The 27819-nt window shown below is 31.1% G+C and overlaps 1 protein-coding gene across 1 annotated transcript; it reads right to left on the bottom strand.

Moving 5' to 3' along the window:
• Nucleotides 1-623: 623 nt before the first annotated feature.
• Nucleotides 624-26767, bottom strand: LOC130663799 (uncharacterized). Its single transcript, XM_057463270.1, has 6 exons — nt 24270-26767; nt 8675-8782; nt 8417-8581; nt 6130-6227; nt 2772-2928; nt 624-1348 (listed from the first exon to the last, which is right to left on the bottom strand). Exons 1-6 carry the CDS (start codon nt 24457-24459, stop codon nt 1110-1112), a joined length of 957 nt encoding a protein of 318 aa, XP_057319253.1. The 5' UTR covers nt 24460-26767; the 3' UTR covers nt 624-1109.
• Nucleotides 26768-27819: the final 1052 nt, after the last annotated feature.

Raw genomic sequence — 27819 nt, forward strand, 5'->3', positions numbered from 1 at the left:
GACCTGCTCTATTTCCAATAGAAATAAAAAATAAAATAGTACTGGTGATTAATCGGACAGAGCAACTTTAATCCCTGATTAAACAACTGAATTCGAGCGAATTAAAAATTTTAATTCTGTTATATTCTGTCGAATTCCGCAAAACAGAATTCAACTGAATTGAAAATTTGAATTTGAATCAAACAGAATAAAACTGATTAAAAAATTCCAAATTCGTTTTAATTCAGTTTAGTTCGGATTCAGAACCAGAAATTGGAGAATCATTTTCAAATTAATCAGAATTAAACCGAATAGAATTATTTAAATTCGTTTTAATTCGGACAAATTCTGGTTTTTCTGCCGAATTAGACAGAATTCATTTTTAAGTTAGGTACCGAATTAACAGAATTTATCTGAATTAAATAGAATTAAAAATTTAATTCTGTTTAATTCGATCGAATTCAGTTGTTTAATCAGGGGTGCTAAAGTTTTTCAACAAAAAACAAATAATAGTTAATCAATAAATTTTACAATAATGACTTAATGACCGCTATAAAATATATCTTAGAAAGCTTCTAATAAATGATAAAATTAAAAATGAACGACTTGTGCATTGAACACTAAACACGTTTGTCAACGTGGCGGTAAATATTTAAAATTCAATAATAATTAATCTCTATTTATATATATTTTTTTAAATATATTAAGAGAATCACTAAAAAATGTATATTTATATAAATGTATATGTGTATATAAATATCTCTGTTTTATACCGTTTAACGGTTAGCTGCCGACGAAGGGCTGGACGGAATATATAAATTAATATATTCAACTTAAATTACAATATCATATTTAGTTTTATCATGCGCCCTTTCTATCCTCATTCTTCCTCGTAGAAATCCTCCGACGCCGGGAGAATTTAAATCGCATAACATAAAAGTGCACATGTTTTTTAAAAATCGTGCGTTCATATCTATCACAACACATTTGATTACTTATAATTGCAATTCTCAATTACAATTAAGCGCTAATTAAAATAAGTCGGAAATTACTTTTTTTTTAGTAATAAATTACTTTACTAATTATAATTAGTAGTTTAATTATGTATATAAATATGTATATATGTATCCCTAGACTTCTGTTGAATGTGTTTGTATCCGTACTTTTTTCTGAGAGCCGTTTCTTGACAGAGTCGGGCTGTGGGTTGAGAAACCAGGGTTCTGGATCCCCAGAGGTTTTGGCTTTTTTAGTGAACTACGTAGTGGTGATGCTGCACTTCCGACACTTCCGGAAGTTGTCACTGACACCATCGATCCATTATTGGCACCACCGACATAAGGCTTTCCACTTGCATCAGTCATGGAAATTCCTTTAATTTAAAATTTCATTATTGTTAATTAACATCAACCTCAAGTATTTGTATACTAATTTTTAAATTCAAAATTTTGCAATTGTAATTTTGTTATAAGGCAAATCGTTATTGACCTTGGTAAAAATTTTTGGCCGAAAACACGCCGAAATTTTATAATTCTTAACAAACAGACCGAAATTACGCTAAAGCTGCAGAATTTTATTGGAAAAGATCAAAAGTTGCCAAAATTTTATTAGTCTCAACAAATAGATCAAAATCCCGCCGAAACCGTAGAATTATAGTGGAAAAGGTCAAAAGTCATCCGAAAAGACGCCGAAATTTTTATTATTCTCAACAAATAGACCGAAATCCCACCGAAACCATAGAATTTTATTGGAAAAGGTCATAAGTCATCTGAAAAGTCATCAAAATTTTTTTATTCTTAACAAATAGGCCGAAATCCCACCGAAACCGTAGAATTCTATTAGGAAAGGTCAAAAGTCATCCGAAAAGTCGTCAAAATTTTATTATTCTTAAGAAATAGGTCGAAATTAGACCAAAGCCGTAGAATTATATTAGAAAAGGTCAAAAGTCATCCGAAAAGTCACCAAAATTTTGTTATTGCTAACAAATAGGCCGAAATCCCGCCGAAACCGTAGAATTCTATTGGAAAAGGTCAAAAGTCATCCGAAAAGTCGTCAAAATATTATTATTCTTAACAAATAGGCTGAAATCAGACCAAAGCCGTAGAATTATATCGGAAAAGGTCAAAAGTCACCCGAAAAGTCGTCAAAATTTAATTAATCTTAACAAATAGGCCGAAAATTATTTGATAAATTAAGTCGGCCTATTTTCGGCCATAGTATTTGTTTTATTAAAATAAAATAATAGAACTTGGAAAAATTTCAAGTTTTCGTGTATTTTTAGTCCTCGTTGTCGAGCAAATTTCGGCCGTTCAAAAAAATTGTATTATACGCATTTTCCGCTTGAAATTTTACGCTGTGTTATTTCGTAACTCAAAAATATCCATCGACAGGTATACTGACACAAAAGTAATTTAAATTAAATCATCGAGGAGTAACAGGAAAAAAATGTATTACAAACATCAACAATATTGTTTGAGGTAAATTGTTTCTGAAAGCTTCCAGAGTGCAATCTCATTCATGCACCGCTTTAGGTATGTGTGCAACGTGAGTAAATTCATGGAGACATGGCAATTTACCAGACTCCCTATACACTCCGTCATACACGACTTGACATTTCTCTCGTGCACTCAGTATCTAAAGCAATTGCTAGCTCCTAATACCATCACTTGATTGATATTTTTTTATTTTGTTGAAGCTCCTTGATAACCCGAACAATAAATCACCGCTACACAGCATTTGCATCACAATTACCTTATCTCTATAATATAATTAGTAAATAATTATCTGAAACATACCATTGGTGGAATTTTCTCTGTACCCGGGATTATTTATTGTCGTAGAACGTACATCAATAACATCCCGTATCTTCGTCGGATCTCCTCCTCTCCTGGCATAAATACCCTCGTAAATAGAGGATATAAGGACGCCGAAATTCAGTACGATTGCGCCCAACTGAAACAAAAGTTCTTATAAATAACGAGTAAAAAAAATAAATAAAAAGTGCTGGTGTGTAAATTTAATAGCAACACTTTACTTTTCATCCCCATTGACTGCCAGTATTTTTTACACCCGAACAAATCTCACTGGGATAAAAAAATTTAATCTCCCCGAGTAAGAATTATTTTATTGACAGAAAAAAAATAATTTACATTTTTTTTTATCACTAAAATTTACTTGGTCTGATGGTGATAAATTTAAATATTTTATTAAATAAATAATTATTATTTAATTTACTAAAGCAAATAAAATACCTTTCCACGTTTTTGCTTTCGTCGTTCCATTTTCACTTCATCTTTAGCCTCTTTCAACAAATTACGCGTTCTCTTGTTCATGACAACTTCATTATTTAATATAAAAGTAATAAAAATAAAATCTAACCCCAGAACACAAGTGAACAATTAGATAAATTTGCATAAGGAAATTTATTTCCGAGAATGTAATGGCCGAGATATAAAATTTTTTGATAAAAAAGTCAACTCCAACAAGAGCGCAAAAGACGACTGAAGTTAAAACGGGTCGCTGATTGTTTTAAAAGTCTGTTGGCTAACGTTTACTCGATATACGTCTCTCATACTAATCGCGAAAGAACTAAAGACACCTGCGAATCGTTAACATCCGCAAGTGTCCCCCAGGTGTTACATTAAACCTCTGCTCAGAGTCTTTGCTAAGATTTTATTCAGTCTTTCATATCTACGCCCACTACTCCATTATTATAATTAATAATGGATTTATAATTATTATTATTATTTTTTTTTATGCTCTAAGCTCTTTTACTCCATGACCAAGTAAGACCTTGCTTCTGCGTAATAAACCATCCGCGAAACGGAAATTACGCAAAACTAATGCTATCCATACTGTCAGTAATCTAGAGAAACTTAATGTAATTTCAGTACGTGTACGATTACTTACTATACAAAAAAAAGATTTTTTGGCGCGAAAAAAATTTATCATTATAAAATTAAATAAAAAATTTTTCCCGCCAGAAAAAAAAATTTCGGTTTTCAATTCATAATTAAAAATCTGGGCGTCGGTTGACCCTGCGGGCCAGCCCCAAAACTTCCCGCTGTTTTCGAGCTCTTTGAGCTCGAAAACATTGTTGTGAGTACATTTTCGAGCTCTTCGAGCTCGAAAATACTATTGTATCCCATTCTTTTCGAAAAAAACCGTTTTTAGCATTTCTTTCTCCCACGATATCTCACGAACGAATCGACCGATTTCGATGTTTGAGGCGGCAATCGACGTGTTTTATTGAGTTCTAGAGCTGATCAAATTTTGAAATTGTTTGGTTCAGTCGTTTCAAAGATATTCGCAAAAAACCGTTTTTTGGCATTTCTTTTGCCCACGATATCTCACGAACGAATGAACCGATTTTGATGGTTGAGGCGGCAATCGACGTGTTTTATTGAGTTCTAGAGCTGATCAAATTTTGAAATTGTTTGGTTCAGTCGTTTCAAAGATATTCGCAAAAAACCGTTTTTTGGCATTTCTTTTGCCCACGATATCTCACGAACGAATGAACCGATTTTGATGGTTGAGGCGGCAATCGACGTGTTTTATTGAGTTCTAGAGCTGGTTAGATTTTGAAGTCGATCGTTCGAGTCGTTTCTAAGAAATCAATAAAAAACTAAAAAAAAAAAAAATTTTTTAATTCTTATTCTTTGTATAACTTGTAAACTACATGACCGATTTACCCCAAAATCTAATCAAGACTAAGTTTTGGTGAGCTCTTTCGATCGCCACCAAGTACGTTCAAATCGGTTCATCCGTTCCAAAGATATCGTCGGACAAAAAAAAGTTCACACACACACACACACACACACACACACACACGGACGTCCACCCGGGAATAGTCAGAATAGTTTCCTAGGACCTCAAAACGTCGACATCTGATGAAAACTCGATTTTCGAAAATCGGACCGAAACCAATAACTTCCCTTTTTTGAAAATTTGCAATTTTCTTAGCGGGAAGTTAAAAAAATTTTTATGATTCTGAAATTAGAAGACAATTAAAAATTAAAAAATTTTTTTTTAATAAATTGATAAAAAAAAAAACTACAGGTGCAATTTTTTCTAAATTTTTTTTTTGTTATTTATTATTTAAAAAAAAAATTAAATAATCATTAGACGTCGGTTAACTTCAGTATCATAAATTTCTTGAGGTGAATAAACTTCTAATAATTTTTGAATTTTTTTTTTAAATGACAAATTATAAAAAAAAATATTTTTTAAAAATTGCACTTAAAGTTTTTTCAATTTTCTACATGCCCATAGTTTTTTTTTTTTTTTTTCAATTGATTTGTTGAAAAAAAAAATCAAAAATGATTAATTGTCTACTAACTTGAGGATCCCAAAAATTTTTGGCGCCAAAAAAAATTGTTTTCTGTATAATTTTCAAAAAAGCAAATTTGAATAAAGAAAAAAAAAATGTTATTTATCAATAAAATAATTTAAAGAAAATAAACTTGTAATCTACGTAATTGAGAATTAAAAAAAAAAATATTTTCAGTTAAATTATTATTTCAGTAATTATTATTTTAAAAACTTAATGATTAAACAAGTGCGTTTGTCTGAGTAATTAAAAAAATAAAAAAAATTCTGACGTAAGATAAAAATTTATGAAACTTTTCGACCCAATTACCTTACACTTGTCACGATTTAACAGAAAGGTGTTAAAATGAGAAAATGTCAGGGAGTTTGTAAATTTTAAAATTAAAGTTACAACTACGTCTGAGTGTTAAAATTCAAACCCGAGTCATTAGTTCATCATTAACATCCTTGCCGCTAATTGTTTAAGTAATTCCCGTTGAGAAATTTTCACGCTCGTGAAAGTCTCTTTCACTTACAGCCAATCACTTAAGACAGCAGGAAAAAAATTTAAAAAAAACTAAACACTTTTTTTGCTCTTAAGTAAATTGCCATTGTCGCCCAGTGTTATGTAAATTTAAAAATTATTTAAACCCGAAGCTTTTTATTTACAATTATTATTCACAATACGCAAGTCGCCTACTTTTTCATCGGTAGATTGATAAAAAAAATTACAATGACAATGAAATCGATTTTAAAATTTAAAAAACTTTCTTTTGTAATTAAATAAGTATTCAAATGAGCAATAAATATTAATAAAATATCAAAACCTCTTAATATTTAAATTACCTGCATATAAAAAGCTTCTCCACGTGTAATAATATAACTATTGGCTCGGTCGTCAGTCTGCATTGCAAATAAACTCGCAGCAACTATCGACAAACAGGCTGTGAAAATAAATAATTATGTCATTATTTGTTCTGGAATAAATTAGCAAATTAATGTCCGACTATCGCACAATGATAATTTTATTTATCAATGACGCAATGAGGCATCTAAATAGTACAGCCTTTGATATTAATCGAGCAAGAGGAGGAAGAGGCATTGCCCGTTAGCCTTAAAGAGGATTTATTTTACGAGCTGGTAAACAGAAAAAAAATATTAATGCCGGCAAATCCTGAACGGGAACTATAATAGAGCAAGAAAGGAGCTTAACAATTACTTCAAAGTACTCATATATTTTCACTTAGGGTAATTTATATTCTGTTTTATTTAGTAAATGTCTAAAATACTTTTTAGCTTAGCGAAAAAAGTTTATAAAAAAAAATTTGAGGTAAAAATGGAAAATTAAATTTTTTACCATTAGGCCGTAACTATAATTTTTGTATTTCCTGTAAATTTTTTTTGAAATGGTTTTTAAACGAAATTTAAAGCCGTAAGATGGACGTGGCGTCTGAAGGTTCACCTAAAGTTTACAAGTCCAATGATATTTATGCTGGTGGTGTGCCGTCAACTGATCCCAAGAATTTTGTACCACAAGTGATCCCTACAAATTGATCCCATCAACAATTGATCGTCAATTGATTTTTATCAACAACTAATTTACATAATTTAACTTTTTATATTTGTAACAGTGAATTTTAATTACTCATGTCATAGTAATTAATTAATAATTAATTATTTTATGAATTTGACAGTGGGATCAGTTGTCTGTGGGATCCATTATTGTGTAATTACTTGTTGGGGATCAGTTGTCTGGGATCAATTGTCATGGAATCTATGCTGGTAAACTTTGACTCAGTAATCTATCGGTCATCCATTAGTCATTTTGATGGAAAGTCTGTCAAAAGTCTATCGAAAGTCTGTCAAAATTTATTATTAATCTTCATATAAAACCAAAAATTCGCACATCATTTATTTAAAAAAATTAATTGGTTTCCATTCACTTCATTTCTAATGAAAAATTTCTACATGTAGAAATTTTTTTTTTAATGGAACATTTCGAAAAACAGAAATTGGTGTCTAATAAATTTCAGGCAATTAATTATAAATTATAAAAAGAATTAGAGAATAACTTTCTTTCATACAAAAAACATTTTTAATTTTTACCGCGGGAATTTGAAAGTAAACATGAAGGGAAAAAAAATGTTAAATGTAATTACCAGAGAACTATATAGTTTTACATATGTAATAATATATATGATAAGAAATTTGATATATTACTATTTCCTGTGTGTTTCTGGTCAAATAATACTAATACCAAATATGAGCCACTCTATGAAAAAAAAAGTACAAGGCTTCTAGTCTTTCTTAATTCTTGTTTTCGTGGGCATTTCCTCGTACTTATTATTTAAGCTCTCAACAATCCATCATTTCCGCTCTCAAGATTTCTCAGCAATAAAATTATTACGCAGGAACGATTTTCATGATTGCTTCGGCTTGTATATTAAAATTAATGACTTGACATTACAAAATTGTTTCAAGCTCCGCTGATGATTTGTTGCGACATTTGACAAAATGCTTAAATTTTATTTTATTTTATAAGATTTTCATTTACATGAGTACAATATTTATTTATTGTTCGTAAAGTGGCTCAAAAATTTATATGATTGATATTCAAATGCTATGGCGCCATAGTAAAGCCTGCCCACTTTGGACACCCGCAAAAATTTAAATAAACACGTGGAAAAATTACTATGGCTACCCTGGTAGAAATTTTTCGTAATTTTCTCTGAAAAACTCAGTTATAAAGTTCTTAAGACTTTTTAAAAGTTCTAAAGACTTTTTCAGAGAAAAGTCCGAAAAATTTCCACTAGGGTACAGTAAAATTGACAGCAATTTGATCATAAATTACTGCGACTATTTTACTATGCATCGAAAAAAAACTTTTCTTGGCGTAAAAAATATTTCGCATCATCAATTGAAGACAAAAATTTTCTGAGGACCAGAAAAAATTTTCTTGAGGCAAGTAAATATTTTTGGCGCCAAAAAATCCATTTTCTGTTTATTTGAATTTCCGTTAGGTGGCCAACATGGTCGGGCTTTACCATGACACCATAGCATAGCATTTCAAATAAGAATAATTTCTCCGTCGTTATATTTTAATGATAAAAAAAGTAAAAAAAAAAATACTTACTGGCCAGTGTGCCAAGTGCAACTTTGCCGATCAAGGCTGTGCTGTATGAGATTACCATTCGCTTCGCCGAAGAGGCCATGGCTAGCTGGAGTACTGCCAGTAATACTAAAATTGCAAGGAGTCCAGATGCTATTGCCGCTGCTATTCCAGCGACCCAGACCACCACTAAACGATTCATTCATTTATTCATTTATTTGTTACTAAATTATTTTATTTTCAATTAAAATCTTTTTTTTTTTGTTATTATTTCAAACTTACTGACTGGCTGAAATCTGGATACGCCCGTGCCGCATCTTTCTCGGTTATAAAGTAAGAGTTTGCATTGTCTCCAAGGTCCAAAGTATCCTTTTTCTGCGGATATTCCAGCTGCAAAAAAAATTTATACTGTGCAATAAAAAATGATAATTTATTGAAATAAATATCACTTCTATAAATATCTTGGGAAATACTTGTATGTATAATTAAAGAAAAAATTACTAGTCATAGAAAAAAAGTAATCAGTGTCATGTGAGCTGTCGGTTTTTTTCCACTGATTTTAAAAATCAAATTTACTTTTTAATAAATCATATATTTCAGAATTGGATTAAAATTTATGTGTATTAGTAACTTCAGCTGTACGGAATTCAGGTGCAATTGTAAGACTGAATGTCTAGCTGACTAAATTTGCATTGAGACGACCTAGTTGGCAGTCAACCTATCGACGAAAGATCGATAAGAATTTTAATTTTTTTTATTATTACAAGTGGGTTTTTTCAGTGCAAGTTGATTATAACTAGCGAGGGAATTTGATTATCGCCCGATTTAATATATTGTATATATGGAGCTTAGTTTGAATTACAGTCTGGTGCGAGTGCACGTAACACTTGAGTAAAACCGATCGATAAAGTTTAATTTAAAGTCATTCGATCAAGTTCATTGAGGTAGTAATTCATTCGCTCGGTCTACATTTCCAAGTTACACTTTATAACTTAAGCCGAATTGAATCACTCGGTAGTAGAACATAGATAGTGTAATATGATATTCGTACTCGATCGACGAGATTTCAATTTATTTTTATCTTCTCTCACGATGATCGATTCTGTCTCTTGATTTTATTTATCGCTCATACTGATACTTTTATAAGTATATCATATTTTATAAATAATTAATATTCATACTATCAAATTTTTTAAATTCCGCGCGTTTTCATCCCCCGACAAAATATCCTACGGACAAAATATCCCCCGACAAAATATCCTACGGGCAAAATTTTTCTTTTTTATTTAAATGTTTTATTTGTACTATTCACACCTAATTTCGATGCTAGTTTTTCAGAAAAATTGTGGGGATGAAAACGCGCATTACCAATCTTTGAAACCCTAATTTGAGCTTTTGGATCCTCGATTTTACTGCAGCTGCCATAAACTTCCATACCCTAATCAAAAAAAATTTTAATTACCAACTCAATTTTTAAATTCAGAAGTATCGAAATTAGTACCAAATTTTAAATACAAAAAATCGAAACAGAATTTTTTTCTAATAAACACTCGGAGTTTATAGATTGGCAGTTTTTATCATTACATTTAATTAATTAAATAAAAAAGTACTTTTTTTTTCAATACGTGATTGTAAGTTTTCTCCAAAAGATTTAATTTTAAATAAAAGTTCAATAGCAATCTGCGAAGGAAATCAGGAAAACGAATTTTCACAAATGGATCAATCCAATTGAAAGACGTTTCCGGTGGTAAATTGCGCAGACATCTTCACACTCAAGTTTCGAATACATGTCACATAAATCACCTACAGCCCGAGATACTGAAATAAAAAATTTCAAACAAATTTACAGAATCAAACTTTTTTATTTTTCAATACACTGCTGCGTAAAAGTAAAAGCTATAAAATGAGTTTAAATAAAAATAGTTCACATCTATATCTATACATAGATAAAATATATTCTAAATAAGTTTATATATGATCATTAAATTCAAAAGACAGCATAAAAATAATGATAGTCACGTTTATGTTTACCGCCTGTGCAACATTTCCCATCTTATTTAGCCGGTATCCACTTTAACAAGGAATATAAATTGCCATATTTACAACTACACGTGTTCTATATTATATTCATATTTATCAGGTTATATAACATCTATTTACCCAGCGATAATCTCAAATAAATTCAAGTAATCGATAAAATAAATTATCAATAAAAAATTATTTTATTTTCCTTTAAAATTTCCAGCTCAAACTCGATAATAAAAAATTCAATAATTCTTATCGATCAGTGTAATGACCTGCGTATAATTTATTGGTTAATTTTCTTATCAAGGCTGCAAGGAAATAAGACCCGGAAGAAAAATAAAAGACAATGAGCACAATGCAAGTACAGTGCCGAGGAAAAGAAACAGATTGGAGAATAATGCCGCAGCTCAGGCCTCGGGGATAAAAATAATATAAAGAGTTGATTTAAAAAAGCGCAAGGTGGAATGGCTACAGAGTAAAGGTAACTCGATTGACCATTGATCAAATCGATTGCTACGGATAATCGACCGCGAACTTTGGGTCAACGAACTGTTACAGATATATTACCCATTATTTTAAAACTCAAGACCTACCATTCGTCTTATATATATATTTATTTTTATATATTTTATTTTTCTATTCACCGCCAACATTTTATAGAATATTTACCGTAAGACGGAAACCCACTAGTGTATCAAATAGATCCTAGCCAACCATTCAATTCACATTTTATTTCATTATATTTTATAGAACCATTCAGTAGAATGGAAAAAAAATTTAATAAAAACGGAGGCAGCAGAGGCTTTAGAAAATAAACTATTGTGTTGTAATTAATAAATAATTATTAATGAAAAAAATAGCCGGCAATGCGGATGATGTTAACAAAAGGCGAGGCGAGGTATGATATAAATAAAAACATATAGAGATTGACCAATAATTATTAACTACAATTCACTGATGGTTGTATGTTAGATAGATTGGACGCGATGACCTAAATGTGTACATATACTACATATCGTATGACGATTGCGTTATAGGTAAAACATGATGTGCTTATTCTGGTATTCAATATAAATACCCACTGATACTTAATAACATGACGGTATGATGTTATATAAATATATTGATTTATAACGGCGAAATAATTAACGGGAAGAAAAATTTTAGATGTGAGTCAATAATAATTACAGCGCGCAATTTTTTAAATTACTGTTTACTATTTAAATTACTGTGTGTGTAATTACTGGCTATTATTAGGATTTGTAATTTTACTTTTACAATGAAAAGTATTAAAGGAAATGAAGATATTCATTTGCTATGAGTTGAGAACTCCTGTGAAAAAATTTCAAGCCGAAATTATAGTAAAATTTTTTCGCGACTGAAAAGTGGCAGGGAAAAGGCCTTAGTAGTGAACACAAGGCCGAAATTTAGCCGACCATGAAATTTAGGCCTAAAAATGCCCGAAAACTTACAAATTTTCGGTTCTATAGTGCTTGAAATTTTTCCAAATTCTATAATTTTATTTTTAAAAAACTAATATGACTGAAAATAGGCTAACTCAATTTATCAGCTAATTTTCGGCCTGTTTGTAAAAAATAATCAAATTTCGGCCTTTTCCAAAAGATTTCTACAGCTTTGGCATAATTTCGGCCTCTTTGTCATGAATAATCAAATTTTGGCGTATTTTTGACAGACTTTCGACCTTTTCCGATAGAATTCTACGATTTTGGTGTGACTTCGGCCAAATTTAAGCCTCTTTCAATAAAACCGCATAATTTCGAGGTGTTTTCAGCCTTTTCCGATAGAATTCTACAACTTTGGTGTGATTTCGGCCTATTTGTTAAGAATAACAAAACTTTTGCGTATTTTCGGCAGACTTTCGGCCTTTTCCAATAGAATTCTACGATTTTGGTGTGACTTCGATCAAATTTAAGCCTCTTTCAATAAAACTGCATAATTTCGAGGTGTTTTCAGCCTTTTCCGATAGAATTCTACAACTTTGGTGTGATTTCGGCCTATTTGTTAAGAATAACAAAACTTTTGCGTATTTTCGGCAGACTTTCGGCCTTTTCCAATAGAATTCTACGATTTTGGTGTGATTTCGATCAAATGTAAGCCTCTTTCGATAAAATTGTATGATTTTGACTCGTTTTCAGCCTTTTCCGATAAAATTCTACGGCTTTGGTGTGATTTCGACCTATTTGTTAAAAATAATAAAGCTTTTGCGTATTTTCGACTGACTTTCAGCCTTTTCCAATAGAATTCTACGGCTTTGAGGTGATTTCGGCCAAATTCAGACCTTTTTCAATAAAATTTAGAGATTTCATCGTGATTTCGGTCAAATATTTATATCCAAGCTGATAAAATATGAAAAATAAAATTAATAGTTGAATAAAACTGACAATAAATGAAATAAAATTCATTTGTTATGGTTATGAGCATGACTAAGCGAAAAAAGTATAAATTTTCTAGGTAAATGAAAGTATGATACAAGGTCTTGTGTCTTGGGATTTAAATATATGGTTGAATGTATATTTATATGTTACATGTATTATATGGTTATTACGCGTCTAGATATTATAAATTTTATCATACTTGTCAGTTACAACACAGCTCTATTCATAGTCGGCTCATATATACATATATATAAACATAAATCGTAAAATGCAGTGGTAATTGTATCGATAACCGTGAGAGCCCGAGTACTTGGGTTTAAGCGCTCGGCAATTCATTCTAATGCAAGTAATGGAGAACCTTTTTATTTTATACTTTTATTTTATTGCTCATTCGAGTGAGATCAAGTGCAACGTCTGTGCTCTTGCAGTAACTATTTTTTTTTATTGTTATTTCTTCCTCAGCTCTTGCCACTCAATCGGCTCAAAAAACAACAACAAACATTTTTCAATTTATTATTTAATAAATTTTTTACCTCCATTTGAAATGCTGACGTAGTAAAGAGTTGGGATGGACATTTGCCCATAATAATAATCATCAGTTGGGATCGGTTTTGTTGATCATTACGTAAGAAGTAAAAAATTTGCATTGATGAAAACGAAATCGTGATTTAGTAATGGGAATATATGTTTATATTTGCGGTTAAAAAGGGATGGTTTTAAAAAAAGAATAGAGAGATGGGATTTATAAAAGACGAGTATTTATTTATAATGTATAGAGGTGAGCCGACAGTGCTTCCGGTGGACACCACCCGGAACACAAACTCACTAGAGCGTATATATCAACTGGACAGAGTAATTTATCCCATAGGATTTTACCTATAGGCATTTTCTTATTACAAATTATTCACTTATTTTTTATAAACAAATTTTTTTATTCTCTAAAACTTTCCCGAGTCATAATATTAGACGTAAACTGAACGTTCTGAACGTAAATTGAACGTTTTGGACATTGGAAACTTAATTTGACAGCTTTCAACTTATTCAAAACGTAGATTGGAGTATACCAAAAAATTTTTTTTATTCAATTTTGTACTCCTGGATTATAATCACGTCAATTTTCTAAAATTTTGTCGTCCGCCTCTCTGGCTCTTAAATAAAAAATTCGTATTTTGAAAAAAAATTTTTTTCAGTTTCATACTTCTATCTTTAAGGGCATTCTCAGACAGTGCCCCCCCCCCCCCACTTTTTAAAAATATGCAATGACTTTCAACTGTCATAACCGTATTAAAATTTTAATGATTAATTAAAAAAAATTGAAACCTTAATTGAAAAAAGGACAACGTAGTCGTAATTTCGTTGAGATACAGAATTTAAAAAAAATTACTTACAATTGATATCAATTGGGAGTTAAACGAAATTTGTTGAATAAATTTTAGCCAACAAAATTTAAAAATTCGAATTATAAAATTGACATGACGATTTTACTGAAATTTATTTAACGAATTTTGTTTAACTCTTAATTGATATCGAGTGTAAATAATTTTTTTTTTAATCTGTATATCGGCGAAATTACGACTACGTTGTCTTTTTTTCAATTAATGTTCTAATTTTTTTTTAATTAATTGATAAAAATTTAATACGCTTATGACAGTTAAAAATCATTGAAAATTTTTAAAAAGTGGGAGGCACCGTCTGAGAATGGCCTTAACACTATTATATCTTTTCATATATTATGATATCAAGGTTATGAAAATTGTGATTACAAATATTGAAATAAATTAATTAATGTTATCATTACACTGTAAAAAATTCGCGGACCGAATGCGGATTAAATCCGGAGTGAATGCGGAGTGAATGAATTTTTAATTATTCACTCCCCTCGGAGTAAAATTCACTCCGCACAGGAGTTTTCGCGGAGTAGATAATTTTTTATTAATTTAATCCCTCCGGAGTGAAATTCACTCCGGAGCGGAGTTTTGTAAATATTATTAATAAAAAATAACTCTACTCAATAAAATCGAAGTAAAAACTCGCGTATTACATAATTGATCAGCTGATACGCACACACATACGCACACACACACACACACATTTGCACACATTTGCACACATGAACACACAAACACACATTTGCACACATGCACACACGCACACATTTGCATACATGCACACATTTGCACACACACACATTTGCACACACACACATTTGCACACACACACATTTGCACACATGTACACATTTGCACACACGCACACATTTGCACACACACACATTTGCACACACACACATTTGCACACATGTACACATTCGCACACACACACACAAATACCTGCACACACCCAAACACACACATGCACGCAAACACACACTCGCACACACACACACGCATTGTTTAGCAGTTTAATATAAATTAATATAAATTTAATTAAGTATTTAAACTCCGGACCGGAGTGAATTGGGAGTGAAATAAAATCCGCGTCCGCAATCACTCCGCTAAAAAAAAACTCCCAATTCACTCCGCATGCGGAGTGATTTTTTTTAAAACTCCGGAACTCCGAGTGGCGGAGTGAATGCGGAGTGAATTCGGATTCAATTTCACTCCGAATTCACTCCGGATTTTTTACAGTGTAAACTAAAATCAGAACTCATAAAATTAACAATTTTTGACGAACCAAAACCCACAAAAATCGTTCAATTTACTTTCAAAACGTTCAATTCACGTTTAAAACGTTAAGAACGTTCAATTTACGTCTAATATTTCGACTCGGGCTCGTTCATTTATTTATTTGAATGCCGGAAAAAAATCCAGCCCAAATGAAAGTAATTTGACGTCTTGGTGGGTAGACTAAAGATGACCCATAAGATTTAAAAAACTTTTGTGTTCAAGTCCAAATTATTGGAGCATTCCCTTGTAAAATTTTCTAAATGTAGGCAACTTTTTTTTTTAACTGGTAGCTGTTTGTAAAAATTAACCGTCTGGTTAATGGAAAGTTAACAGTTATTTTTTTTTTTTTTTTGTTTCATTAATTTAAAATGGACATTAGAGCAGATAAATTGGTTAGTGTCGGCAACGTTGGAGGTAAAAAGTTAATAAAAGAGGATGGAATTTATGTGTTATTTGTATTTTGAATAAATGATTATTGTTATTAGATAATAATGAAAATAAAATGTGCTCACAGCGAGAGCTAGCCAGTAGAGTAAAACGGTCTAACGAGTGGGTCATTTTAAAATGGACCTGATCTATGTTAAATGAGAGCTATTATCGACATGACATCCTGCTGGCATACTCTGACATTACAGATAAATTAAACACGCAAGCCTCTCTTACTCGCTATATTTATATACACAGGTCTTGTGAAATATAAAACAATTTACGAGTTTAATTCGAATAATAGTTAAATAATAGGCCTTTAAAAATATTTTTAAATTACGGTAATTCTAAATTTTTTATAATTAAATTTAAAAAAATATTAAGCTCGAGCCACTCTCAGATCTTTCAGAAATAAATATAAACAATCTCGCGGTAAACACAATAGCTGACGGGTGAATTCATCGTGGCATTTACTATCTTTATAGACAACATTTTAGTTCCGGTTTTGTTTTATTTATTTTCATTATGAAATTATGAATTTTCTCACGGGTTTTATTATTATTGCCCGTGAGATATCCACTACTTTGACCTGTAAACTTGACTCACACAGTAGCTCCACTTGAACTTCCTCGAGATCATTATTATTATCATCCATGCTACAAAGACTTAATTATATGCAGCTATTGTATGTAATTGGTATATGTCAAGCGCAAGAGTTGTGTATACCCGAGTCTGTATGAAAAAATATCTTGATTTTGACTTTTTTCAATTATTGGACTTTCTTGACCTAATTGACTAGACTGCTATAATTTTTTTGACTTGCATTTGGCGTTAACTTGATGTTGGCTACACTTAATTTTTTTGAATCCAATATGAAAGGAGAAATTTTTTTTTCGCAATACCGAGCCCTGGGTCTAGATTTACTATCGATTTTCTATCAATTTTTTATAGAAAGTCTTAGACGACCATCCTGACCATAATTGGGACGTCTGTTGGATGTTTTAAGGCCTCGAGGATATCAGACGTCTTTTGGAAGAACTCTAGCACATAGAAGTAAAGGAAAAAATTTTTTTTTCCCAACTCCTAGCCCTGAGTCTAGATTTTCTATCGATTTTCTATGGATTTTTTATCGATTTTCTATGGATTTTCTATCGAATTTCTATGGATTTTCTATCGATTTTTTATCGATTTTCGATGGATTTTCTATCGATTTTCTATGGATTTTCTATCGATTTTCTATGGATTTTCTATCAATTTTCTATGGATTTTCTATCGATCTTCTATGGATTTTCTATGGATTTTTTATCGATTTTCTATAGATTTTCTATGGATTTTCTATCGATTTTCTATGGATTTTTTATCGATTCTCTATGGATTTTCTATGGATTTTCTATGGATTTTCTATGGATTTTCTATCGATTTTCTATGGATTTTCTATCGATTTTCTATGGATTTTCCATCGATTTTCTATCGATTTTCTATGGATTTTCTATCGATTTTCTATGGATTTTCTATCGATTTTCTATGGATTTTCTATCGATTTTCTATGGATTTTCTATCAATTTTCTATGGATTTTCTATCGATCTTCTATGGATTTTCTATCGATTTTCTATGGATTTTTTATCGATTTTCTATGGATTTTCTATGGATTTTCTATCGATTTTCTATGGATTTTTTATCGATTTTCTATGGATTTTCTATCGATTTTCTATGGATTTTCTATCGATTTTCTATGGATTTTCTATCGATTTTCTATGGATTTTCTATGGATTTTCTATCGATTTTCTATGGATTTTCTATCGATTTTCTATGGATTTTCTATGGATTTTCTATGGATTTTCTGTCGATTTTCTATCGATTTTCTATCGATTGTCTATAGAAAGTCTTAGACGACCATCCTGACCATAATTGGGACGTCTGTTGAATGTTTTAAGGCCTCGGGGGTATCAGACAAGTCTTTCGGAAGAAACTCTAGCACATAGAAGTGAATATTTATAACTTTTGTTTATAACAATTATTTCTAAAATCAATTTTTTCGTTTTTAGTTCACGGTCACGACCGAAAATTGGCAAGATGGAAAAAGAATTTTTAAATAATTTCAAATTATTTCCATTTTTTATCTGATTCTCCCATTCCCCGACTCCGTAACTATACATTATGAAGAAAAAAAATTTCTACTTAATAGCTCGTTTTTTTCAAGTTCTTTTTATTACCGAGATTAGTCTCCTTAATCACTTGAAAAAAAAATGTTCTTCTAATTGGGAAAAAAAATAAATTACTGATAAAAATAGTTTCAACATAAAAAATAAAATAGATAAATTGACGATCAAAGTCAGGGTAATTAGTAGAGTTTGTAATTAAACAAAGTACTTATCGCAACAAAAGACGTAGAAGGGGATAGAAAACTAGGATGCATGCAGGCGACAATCCAGAAAAAAATCTTAAGATCGAATAACAAATGAAGAGTAAACTGGGATAATTAGACCAGAATAGTCCAGAGGACTTAATGAATACCGTTATGCATTAGCCGATTAAACGTCTAATTACAGATTAAATGAATTTGTAATTAAATACAAAAGTAATACAATTATTTAACGACAGATATCAGTTTCAAACAGTCGTACATACATTTATTTAATAATATAAATTATAAGGCAGAAAGTATTTACGGCAATAAAATCGGAAGTAATATATAACAAATTCGATGATTTAAAATATTATGTTATTAAATATATCTCTGATTAAGAAAATTTTTTTTGATTGAAAATATTATAACTTTTGAACCGTGTGAGATAAAAATTCAGCTCTAGAATATTCTTGTATGCCATTAAATTTCTTTAAAAAAAGTCCTGGGAGTCGAATTTGTAAACTTGATATTTCGTATACTAACAGGCCATCAAAGTCTAGAGTAACCAGAATCATACAAATTTAAGGCTTTATTATTAAAAATATCAATACTACGAGAAAATTTGTTCTACATCTAGTGCAATGAAATCACCAACAATATCCACGTTGTAACAAATAATATTTTGTTATCGATCACAATAAAAGAAAAGTATTTGGAAAATCCAAATAAAGCCTTAAATTTGTATGATTCTGTTTGCTCTAGACTTTGATAGCCTGTTAGTATACGAAATATCAAGTTTACAAATTCGACTCCCAGGACTTTCTTTTAAGAAATTTAGTGCCCTACAAGAATATTCTAGAGCCGAATTTTTGTCTCACATGGTTCAAAAGTTATAATATTTTTAATCAAAAAAAATTTTTTGCATGTTATTTAAATGGGAAATTTTAGATGGCTACCGACACCTTTTAAAATTAAGCTAAAAATTTTGCCCAATGGGAGAATTTTTTTCTCGATATATAGATCCTTTTTAAGACGTAAATTCGATAGCTTGGTTTTTTTGGCTCACCCTAGTGTATATCTATATATTAGTCGATTCAAATTATTTTAAACCATTTCTAATTATTTTGAATCATTTCAAATCATTTTTCCTAATCAGGGATGTTTACGTTTATAGGAAATTGATTGGACTGCGAGATGATACAGTCCAGGTTATTTATATAAATGATTTCACGGCGTCTATGCTCTGAAACTTGTTATAGAGGCTTCAAGATCCTCTCCTTCACCGTTGACTGCATTTCTAGTTAAGCTCACGTCTAGCAGGATAATTATCCTCGAGCGTAATACCCTTGATACTATTATTGACCCTGACGCATTTCACCCGACTGAGGCAAGCTCTGAGCAACATCCTCTTACCCGGCCTTACCTCAACTTTACCTCGTTTGTTACAACTTCCTTGCACCTTTGCACGATCCCTTTTATATAAAAGACAAGATGATGCTGCTGCAAGACCCTGGGAAACTGGAAATTCCTTCAGAACTACGAGCCTCTTATGTAATTAACCGATTAACATTCTCGAGTGAGAATAGAAAGGGAAGTTTAACATAAGTTTTATTACGCGGTCGAGCGCTCGTCGCGCGACCCGAGTAACCCGAGCGACCCGAGTTCGAATCCCGGTCTCGGACCGCAGCAGAAAATTAATTCATTTATTTTTTTTTATGAAAAAACTAAATAGGTTACGATAAAATTTTTTTCTTGGGCACAAAGGGCCAGGTGTCGATTGAGGCTTCAAGGTCTGCTATATTTCTGTACAAAATATTTAAAAAACCTATAAATATAATAATGTCTCATATAATTTGTATGCAGTAAACATCTGTGTGGAAGAATGCAAACATCGAGGAATGTTCGATTGATGACGCGTGCAATGCAATCAAACAACACAATGCAGGTGAAGTAACACAAGCAACAATACGTAGTTACATATTTTAATAATACATAATAAAATAAAAACTAACGACGCAATAAAAATAAACGAAGCAATTGTTAAATAATTAATTAACAATGAAGATTTTAAATAATAAATACATATATCTTATCGCGAATCGGCTAAACCACTTCCGGCTATAGCTTTACCAACACTCACTTGCATTCAAGTAAACACACAATAAAGCTATGGGTGAAAAATGTTCTTTTGACTACTCAACTATATTTTATTCTATTCGTTAGAGGTTTTGTTTCGCTGACGGGGACAGTATGGGTGCCAGCCACGAGTGTAAATCTGCAGATATATTTTGTTTGTATAGATGTAAGACGTGCTGTATTATATGTACAGTACAAGTATTTGTATAAGTATTCCCAAAAGGCCGTTGCACTCACATCACGGACTCTCGACAACTCGTTGGCCCTGCGTGTATAGCGGTACTCTCTATCTCTCTCCGGGTTTTTATATTTTTTATTCTTTATAATTCACATGTGAACCAACACACCGCAAATGTGTTTTTGGTCGTGGGACGATGAGTGTAACATGAGAATACTTGAATTACCTGTACAGCATTACTGTATAACTTTCATTTTATCTGATTTGAATATATGATTTCTGTCGCTAATTTAATATGAATTATAATTATATTTTAATTAAAACTAAAATAAATTTTTTACAATTGATCCAGATAAAAATATTTTACCGACAAGGCTAAAGCTGCCCGAAATGACGGCAAAATCGTAGAATTTTATTGGAAAACCCGTACGAAAAAAGTATATAACCAGGATATATACGGGCAAAATTGAATATATGTCTCATATAAACGGCATATATACTTTTTCCGTATAGGAAAGCCAAAAGTTGGCTGAAAACCCGCCGAAATTTTATTATTTTTAAGAAACAGGCCGAAAATTTCAAATAAAATTACAGAACTTGGAAAATTTTTTATTTTTGGGAATTTTCCGGCCTATTCGTTGGCTTAGAAAATTTTTAGCCTTGTAATTCACCACTTGAGCCTATTTCGGTAACTTTTCGACCGATAATTCGTAATTTTTCAAATAATTGAAATTTTTTAACCTGCACAGAAAAAAATAATTTCTTGGCGCAAGAAATATTTTGTATTATGAATTGAAGACAAAAATTTTTCTTGGCTCAAAAATTTTTTTCTCGCCTAAAAAATTTTTTTCTTGTTCCAAGAAAATTTTATCTTACCCCAAGAAAAGTTTTATTTTCACTTTATAATACAAAAAATTTCTTGGGTCAAGTAAAAATTTTCTTAGAACAAGAAAAAATTTTTTGCGCCAAGAAATCCTTTTTTTCTGTGTGGGGTAATTAAAAAAATATTTAAAAATAATAATTTTTTTTTAAAGAGTTCTAATGAGTGAAAATACTAATTAGCGTTGAACAGCTGAATAGTAATAAATAAAACTATACACCCGCCTCCACAGCAGCAAAACCATCAGGACAGCAATATAAGGAAATAAAAAACAATGTATTTATTGGGTCATTATATCTTTTTATCAGTATTTTCCTTTTCCTTTTGCTTTTCCTCGGGTATACTATTTATTCGCTCCTCTCGCCACCGCTCGGAGTAATCAATTATATTTAATTCAGCTTTCGTACACAGAGAGAGGAGTGTAGGAAGCCCCGTTAACTGTGGATGCGTAACAGTACACCTCGCAACACCTGTTAGACCATCTACTCACTTCTCTTATACACAACAACACCCGGACTTATTACCTAAGACATTATTTTACTCTTTTCACTCGTAAAACATCAGGTAGTAAAATACCTGCAGTCAATGAAATTTTTTTATTTATTTCACTTTACTGTCTGCTTCACCGTCTACTTGACTACTATCTGGAGCCTACTGTCTCAAGTTTAATAAATTCTGTGGTATGAATAAATAAATTTATAAATAATTATTTACCCATTGATAGGAAGATAATTTGTTGACGATGATAAAAAAAAATATTTTGTTTAATAGAAAGTATTGTTCTTGTATGACACATCAATAATATATTCATGACTATATATTTTTTCTAACTTAGTCATCATTATATATTTCTTTAGTTCATTCGTGGAATATTAAAGTGAAGAAATAAATTATTTAATTATCAATTATAATTAAATGGAAAATTATTACTAATATTTTTTTTATTGAGAAATTTATTTTTTTATCATAAAAATTTTCATGACATTCAGAGAATTAGATTTTAAATTTATACCAAATTTGATTTTCAAAAATAATTGCAGTCACGAAATTTTTATATTTTTTTGTAATAAAAATTATGAGTGTGAATGTAGCAGTCATCAGACGAATTTTTAATTATTAATAAATGGAGTAAATAATTAGTAAAAAAAAATTTGAAAAAAATGCGCATTTACAAAATTTTGAAATTAATAAGTGGATTTTTTCGAAATATAATTTTTTTAATTATTTGCTCTATTTATTTATAGTTTTAAATTTGTCTGATGTCTGCTACATTCACTCATATCAAAATTATGATTATTATTATTATTTTTTTTTTTTTTGATGGACTAGAAATAAAAATATGAAGGACAATAATTTTAGCGGGAAAATAAATTTAAAAAAAAAAAAATAATAGATTATTAAAATAAAATATGATGAGGAAAAAGAAAAAAAAAGATGACATGTATAGATATCTCATGGGATGACGACAAAGTATCGTTGAGAAATATAATAAAATCTAGAAAATAAGAAATATAAGGAAAAGGGAAAGATGATCACGATGGTGGCGACTGAATCACCCATCAGGGATCTTCATAACATCCTACAGCTATAATAGCGTAATAAAAATAGCAAAAATAATAATAATAATAATAATAATGGATTATACACATAAATATAAAAATATAAATATAATAGTTTGTCGTAAATGTATAAGAAAATTAATTAAGTAAACTCACGGTGTATAATAACGATAAAAAAAGAGCAGACCTGAAGTAGGTCAAACGTTATTTCCGGTGTTTTTTTTTCATTTTTGTTTTCATGTTTAATATATGTATCTCTTGTGGGGCATGATATGATAAAAATCGTCTCGTCAATGTTTCTGGTCTAGGTGAACGCAAACTTTTTTTACCGCAACAAAGAATCGTTTCTTTTTGTTAATGCCAGTGACGTCAAAAAACAAATAATAATAATGATAATACATAATGGAATTATTTTTATTATTTTTATTTTATTCAATTCGTTTAGTTTATTGTGCTGAAAAATTCTATTCTACGTCCGTCTGTAGTTTCAAGTTAATTTATATTTTTATGAATAAAAAATCCCAGGCTTTGCTTGTGTTTTATTATCGGTACTATTTTTAACACCGACCACTTTACCCACAATATAGAATTTTAAAAAACAAAACAAAATTTTTCATCTCTAAATATGCGGGAAATTTTTTCACCAATAATTCAATTAGCGGAATTTTTAAATTTGAAATTAGCGGCAAAAATGCGTCTAAAGCCAAACAAGCTTTCGTGCTGACGATATTTAAATTTAATTATAAACCTCAAATTATCCAATGAAGGAAAATTGAAAATTTTTCCTTTAAATTCAATACATAGACAGTGAAAAGAAATCAGTGTGACCTTGTTTAAAATATAATTAAATTTTCTAGTCATAAAATAAAAATTTCTAATTCTTATCTAGCCCATAACTCATTACACAATTAATCATCTCTTATTTAAAATTACGCAATTGCACAAGTAGAATTAAATCACGTCCTTGCAACAATTGTATAAAAAAAAGAAAAGTTGATAATAACACCCAGAGATCGCTGACTTAAATTAAAAATAAAATGATAACAATAACATATTTATTGCCAGACGTCATAAAGGTCAATATCAACATCGAGATAAAGTAATTGTCTGTTGTTTTTAAAAATAAATATGCGACTCACAGCCGTAACGAGAATAAATTTGATTTAAATGTCAAGTCATTTCTAACGGGCTGGATCCCAGCTGGTTAATAATAATAAATAAATAAATAAATAATAGGGATTGAAGAATAAAAAAGCAACTCACGGTCAGGACTGGTGAAGTATCCCCACATCGGAGTTGCCGTTGCCGCAGATTGGAGGACAACCGCGAGAATCCCCAGGACCAGAGCACCCGCGGCCCCGCGAGCTGCCAACGCGCGATGTTTTCCTCTTCTGGGATCGGTCGTAGTGGCAGCGATCCCGCGCACACCTTGACGGTTTCTCGTATCCGCCATTCTTCATACCGTTGTCCTCAATTATTTCTGTCTTTCTCTCTCTTACAAGACTCCAATCTCCCAATAATATTCACTCTATTTATTTTTATTTAAATATTTATTTATTTATTAATTCATTCATTAGTACCCAGTAAATAATTAATAGCTGATATTTTTACAGAAGCCTCTAAAAAACCAGGTGATTATTTCCGGCATTAAAAACCAGTGGTTAGCAGCCTGATGTCTAGTAAAGATCAAAATAGAAAACTTTCTCTTTACCGACCTCGCCAACGGGCACCGCAATCTTCCATTACACCATATAATAAATACTATTACCAAGACTTGTATCGACTGTCTTCAGAGTATAACTATCTGGCAATTTCGTTACTTTATATTTAATATAAAGTATATCTATTCGATATTTATTAATATTTCTTATCGGACGATACCATTGTCATTATAAAATTTAGCTCACGGCGAATAACGCACAGATAAATTTAAAATGTCTATCAAAGTAACATATGAGTGAGTGTATTTCCTATTTATTCAGTTGTGCAAGCGATAAAAAATTTCATAAACCACCTGACGCACATAAATTCCTGTGTTATCAAAGAGCCTCTTTTACTTAAAAATCAAGCTACCGATTATCGAAAATTATTTATCATTCTCTCTTGCCTGCTTCTTGGGCCTTCTCTATGTCTACTCAGACTATGGTAGGAATTTTTACGAGGGACTTTCGATTTTAACGATCGACAAAACAAAAAGAGTTCTGTCTCGCGTGAGTCCTCCAGCGATTCCCGAGTATCCTTTTTTGAGGATCTATCACATGAGCCTCGAAAGATATCTGCAGACTCTTCGCTTCTTCTTCTTCTTCTTCTTCTATTTCTTTTTATTCTCGTTCTTCCAGGATATACAATATACAAAAACCGGTTTAGCTTAACAGCCAGGTAACTTGCTAAAAATAATTCAACTTCGTGTACCGGTAACTTCTTTTCGCGTACTATCTTCCGGGACGGTTCTTACCATTTATCTTCACTCAATCCACAATCTTTACTTTCACATCCAGACTTCCTCAAACAACACAATCCCAACTCATTGTCAGCAATCAGCCAGCTCAGTATCCGTCTCCAAAAACAGACTATCGATTTCTATTCCCGATTATCCTCAGGCTTACGCACATCTTCGTCCTTATGAATCTCCAGTCATAAAAAAAAATCCCTCCGAACTCTCCATTGACTCTCATGGTCCAGGATTCTCAATCGAAGATCTGTAGTCCAGTCCGACAACAATAACAAGTTGTAAAAATTTTACTGCCTTCTCGTTCCTAAGTCATCCCTTGTTTACCCCATGAGACTCGGCTTCGTCCTTTTTACCGGCATAACAACTCAACTTGTCTACATATATATATATACATATACACACATGTACACAATATAAAATATACTACACCAACAGCATATATATTGTGGTATGTAGGTCGTGCAGGTAAGTCCGATACGAAACACCAAATGGCGAGAGAGATAAAATATTATACAGGAGTCGTACGCGCCTTCCTTCCTCACAATTTCCCTTCGCCCGTTTCTTCCTCACCTCCTTCGCCTCCTACTCTTTATTATATATATATACATATACATATACATATAATACATACATTTAGCGACGTATGCAGTATCGTACAAATATGTACAGTGTATGTACCCAGGTTATTGATCACAACTTCTCTATCCTTAGTTACAACTTGCATCTATTTTCTATCTTCGACTAAAAACTTACAGCCGTAATATTTTTTAAAATTATTTTTACTCTTTTAATTTATACATGGCCAACTAACCCATCGATAACAAACACTAATATTTTTTTTATTAATATTTAAATCACTTGTTATGGGTAATAACCATAAAAAAAATATATCACATTGCTATTGAAATTCACGTCACTGTTTGATTGATTTAAAATTTGACACAGTTATTTTTAAAAATTTTCGACTTGGGTATCAGGATCGAACACCGGAGAAATAGACAATACGGACGGATTAAGTATGCAAATGAAGATTAAAATTACAATAATTGTAAACACTTGTTCGGTAGGAGAGGGGTATTAGCGGCGGTGTTATTGGGTGTAAAATGAAATAAAAAAAGTATATATATTATGATAATGTTTGTACCTGCGCGTAATGTAAAAACGTGAATTTGGAATCGGAGACGCGTGTTCGCGAGTCTGCGCGTTAAGGCACACTGACGAGCGGTCTCTTCCACAAGTTAACTCCGCCGCGGCCAAACTCATACTCATACTCGTACTCGTAGTCGTACTCATACTCAGCTACTCGTAACGTAACTTAAACTTTCTCGCTCTCTCGTATAGTACTACACACCTTTACATACTTCTTTATACTTTATTCTACATAAGTTACTCTATTTTACAATTTATCTTTACATATCAGAACTTATCTCTCTATTTATTATCAACTCATTTTATTCTACTCCAAAAAAAAAAAAAATAATCCGTTTATTTTTTTTTTACTCCATTTTTTATCCTAAAAAAATCATTTTATTGCTTAGTAATAAAATGCACAATAAAAAAAAATGATTTCGTCCACTGACATTTAGGTTTCATGTCAATGAACAATTCACATATTTGACGTCACGATCGGATCGGAAACCTTTTGGGTTGAAAAATAAAAAAAACGTTTATGAAATAGAATTTGTGTTTAGTAACACAGGGTCATATGGACGTGTGTTGAGTGAAGGGAATAGAGAGGCAAGTTGTATGTTGTCTCCCGTATCGTAAATTTACATACATGTATACGAGTATGAGTACGAGTATTGGTACCGTGTACATATTTATATAGATATCAACATACATATGTACACGCAATATTTTACGACGAGTTTTCAAGGTTACTAGCGTCCTCCTGTCCTCTCGTAACCGTCTCTTACGCAACGCATACCATAACTCGCATCTTTGCTGCACGAATATCAAGATGAAAATAAAAACTGATAGCTCGGATTATTTATACCCTGCGTTTCCGCGGATTATTACAGCCATTACGGTACTAGTTTTTTTTTGGTAAATAAACTCAGCAACAAAAAACTTTTAAAAAAATTGTGGGCGTTGGAAAATTGCTTATTTTATGCTAAATAATTAGAGCGTTTAATGAGCAATCAGTAGCATGTGTATTATTTTTTTTTTGCTGTTGAAGGATTGAATTTTATGGAATTAAATAAATAATAATATTAAGAACTGACCCCCCATGGAAAAAATTTATAAAAAAAAATATATTTTTCATATAAAAAAAATATATTAAAAATACATAAAAAATATATAAAATACAAAAAATAGAAGAAAATTTTTTTGTCGCTGGTTTTTCTAAGATTACTCTAA

This window comes from Microplitis mediator, chromosome 2 (assembly GCF_029852145.1).
Source record: "Microplitis mediator isolate UGA2020A chromosome 2, iyMicMedi2.1, whole genome shotgun sequence".
Classification (NCBI taxonomy): domain Eukaryota; kingdom Metazoa; phylum Arthropoda; class Insecta; order Hymenoptera; family Braconidae; genus Microplitis; species Microplitis mediator.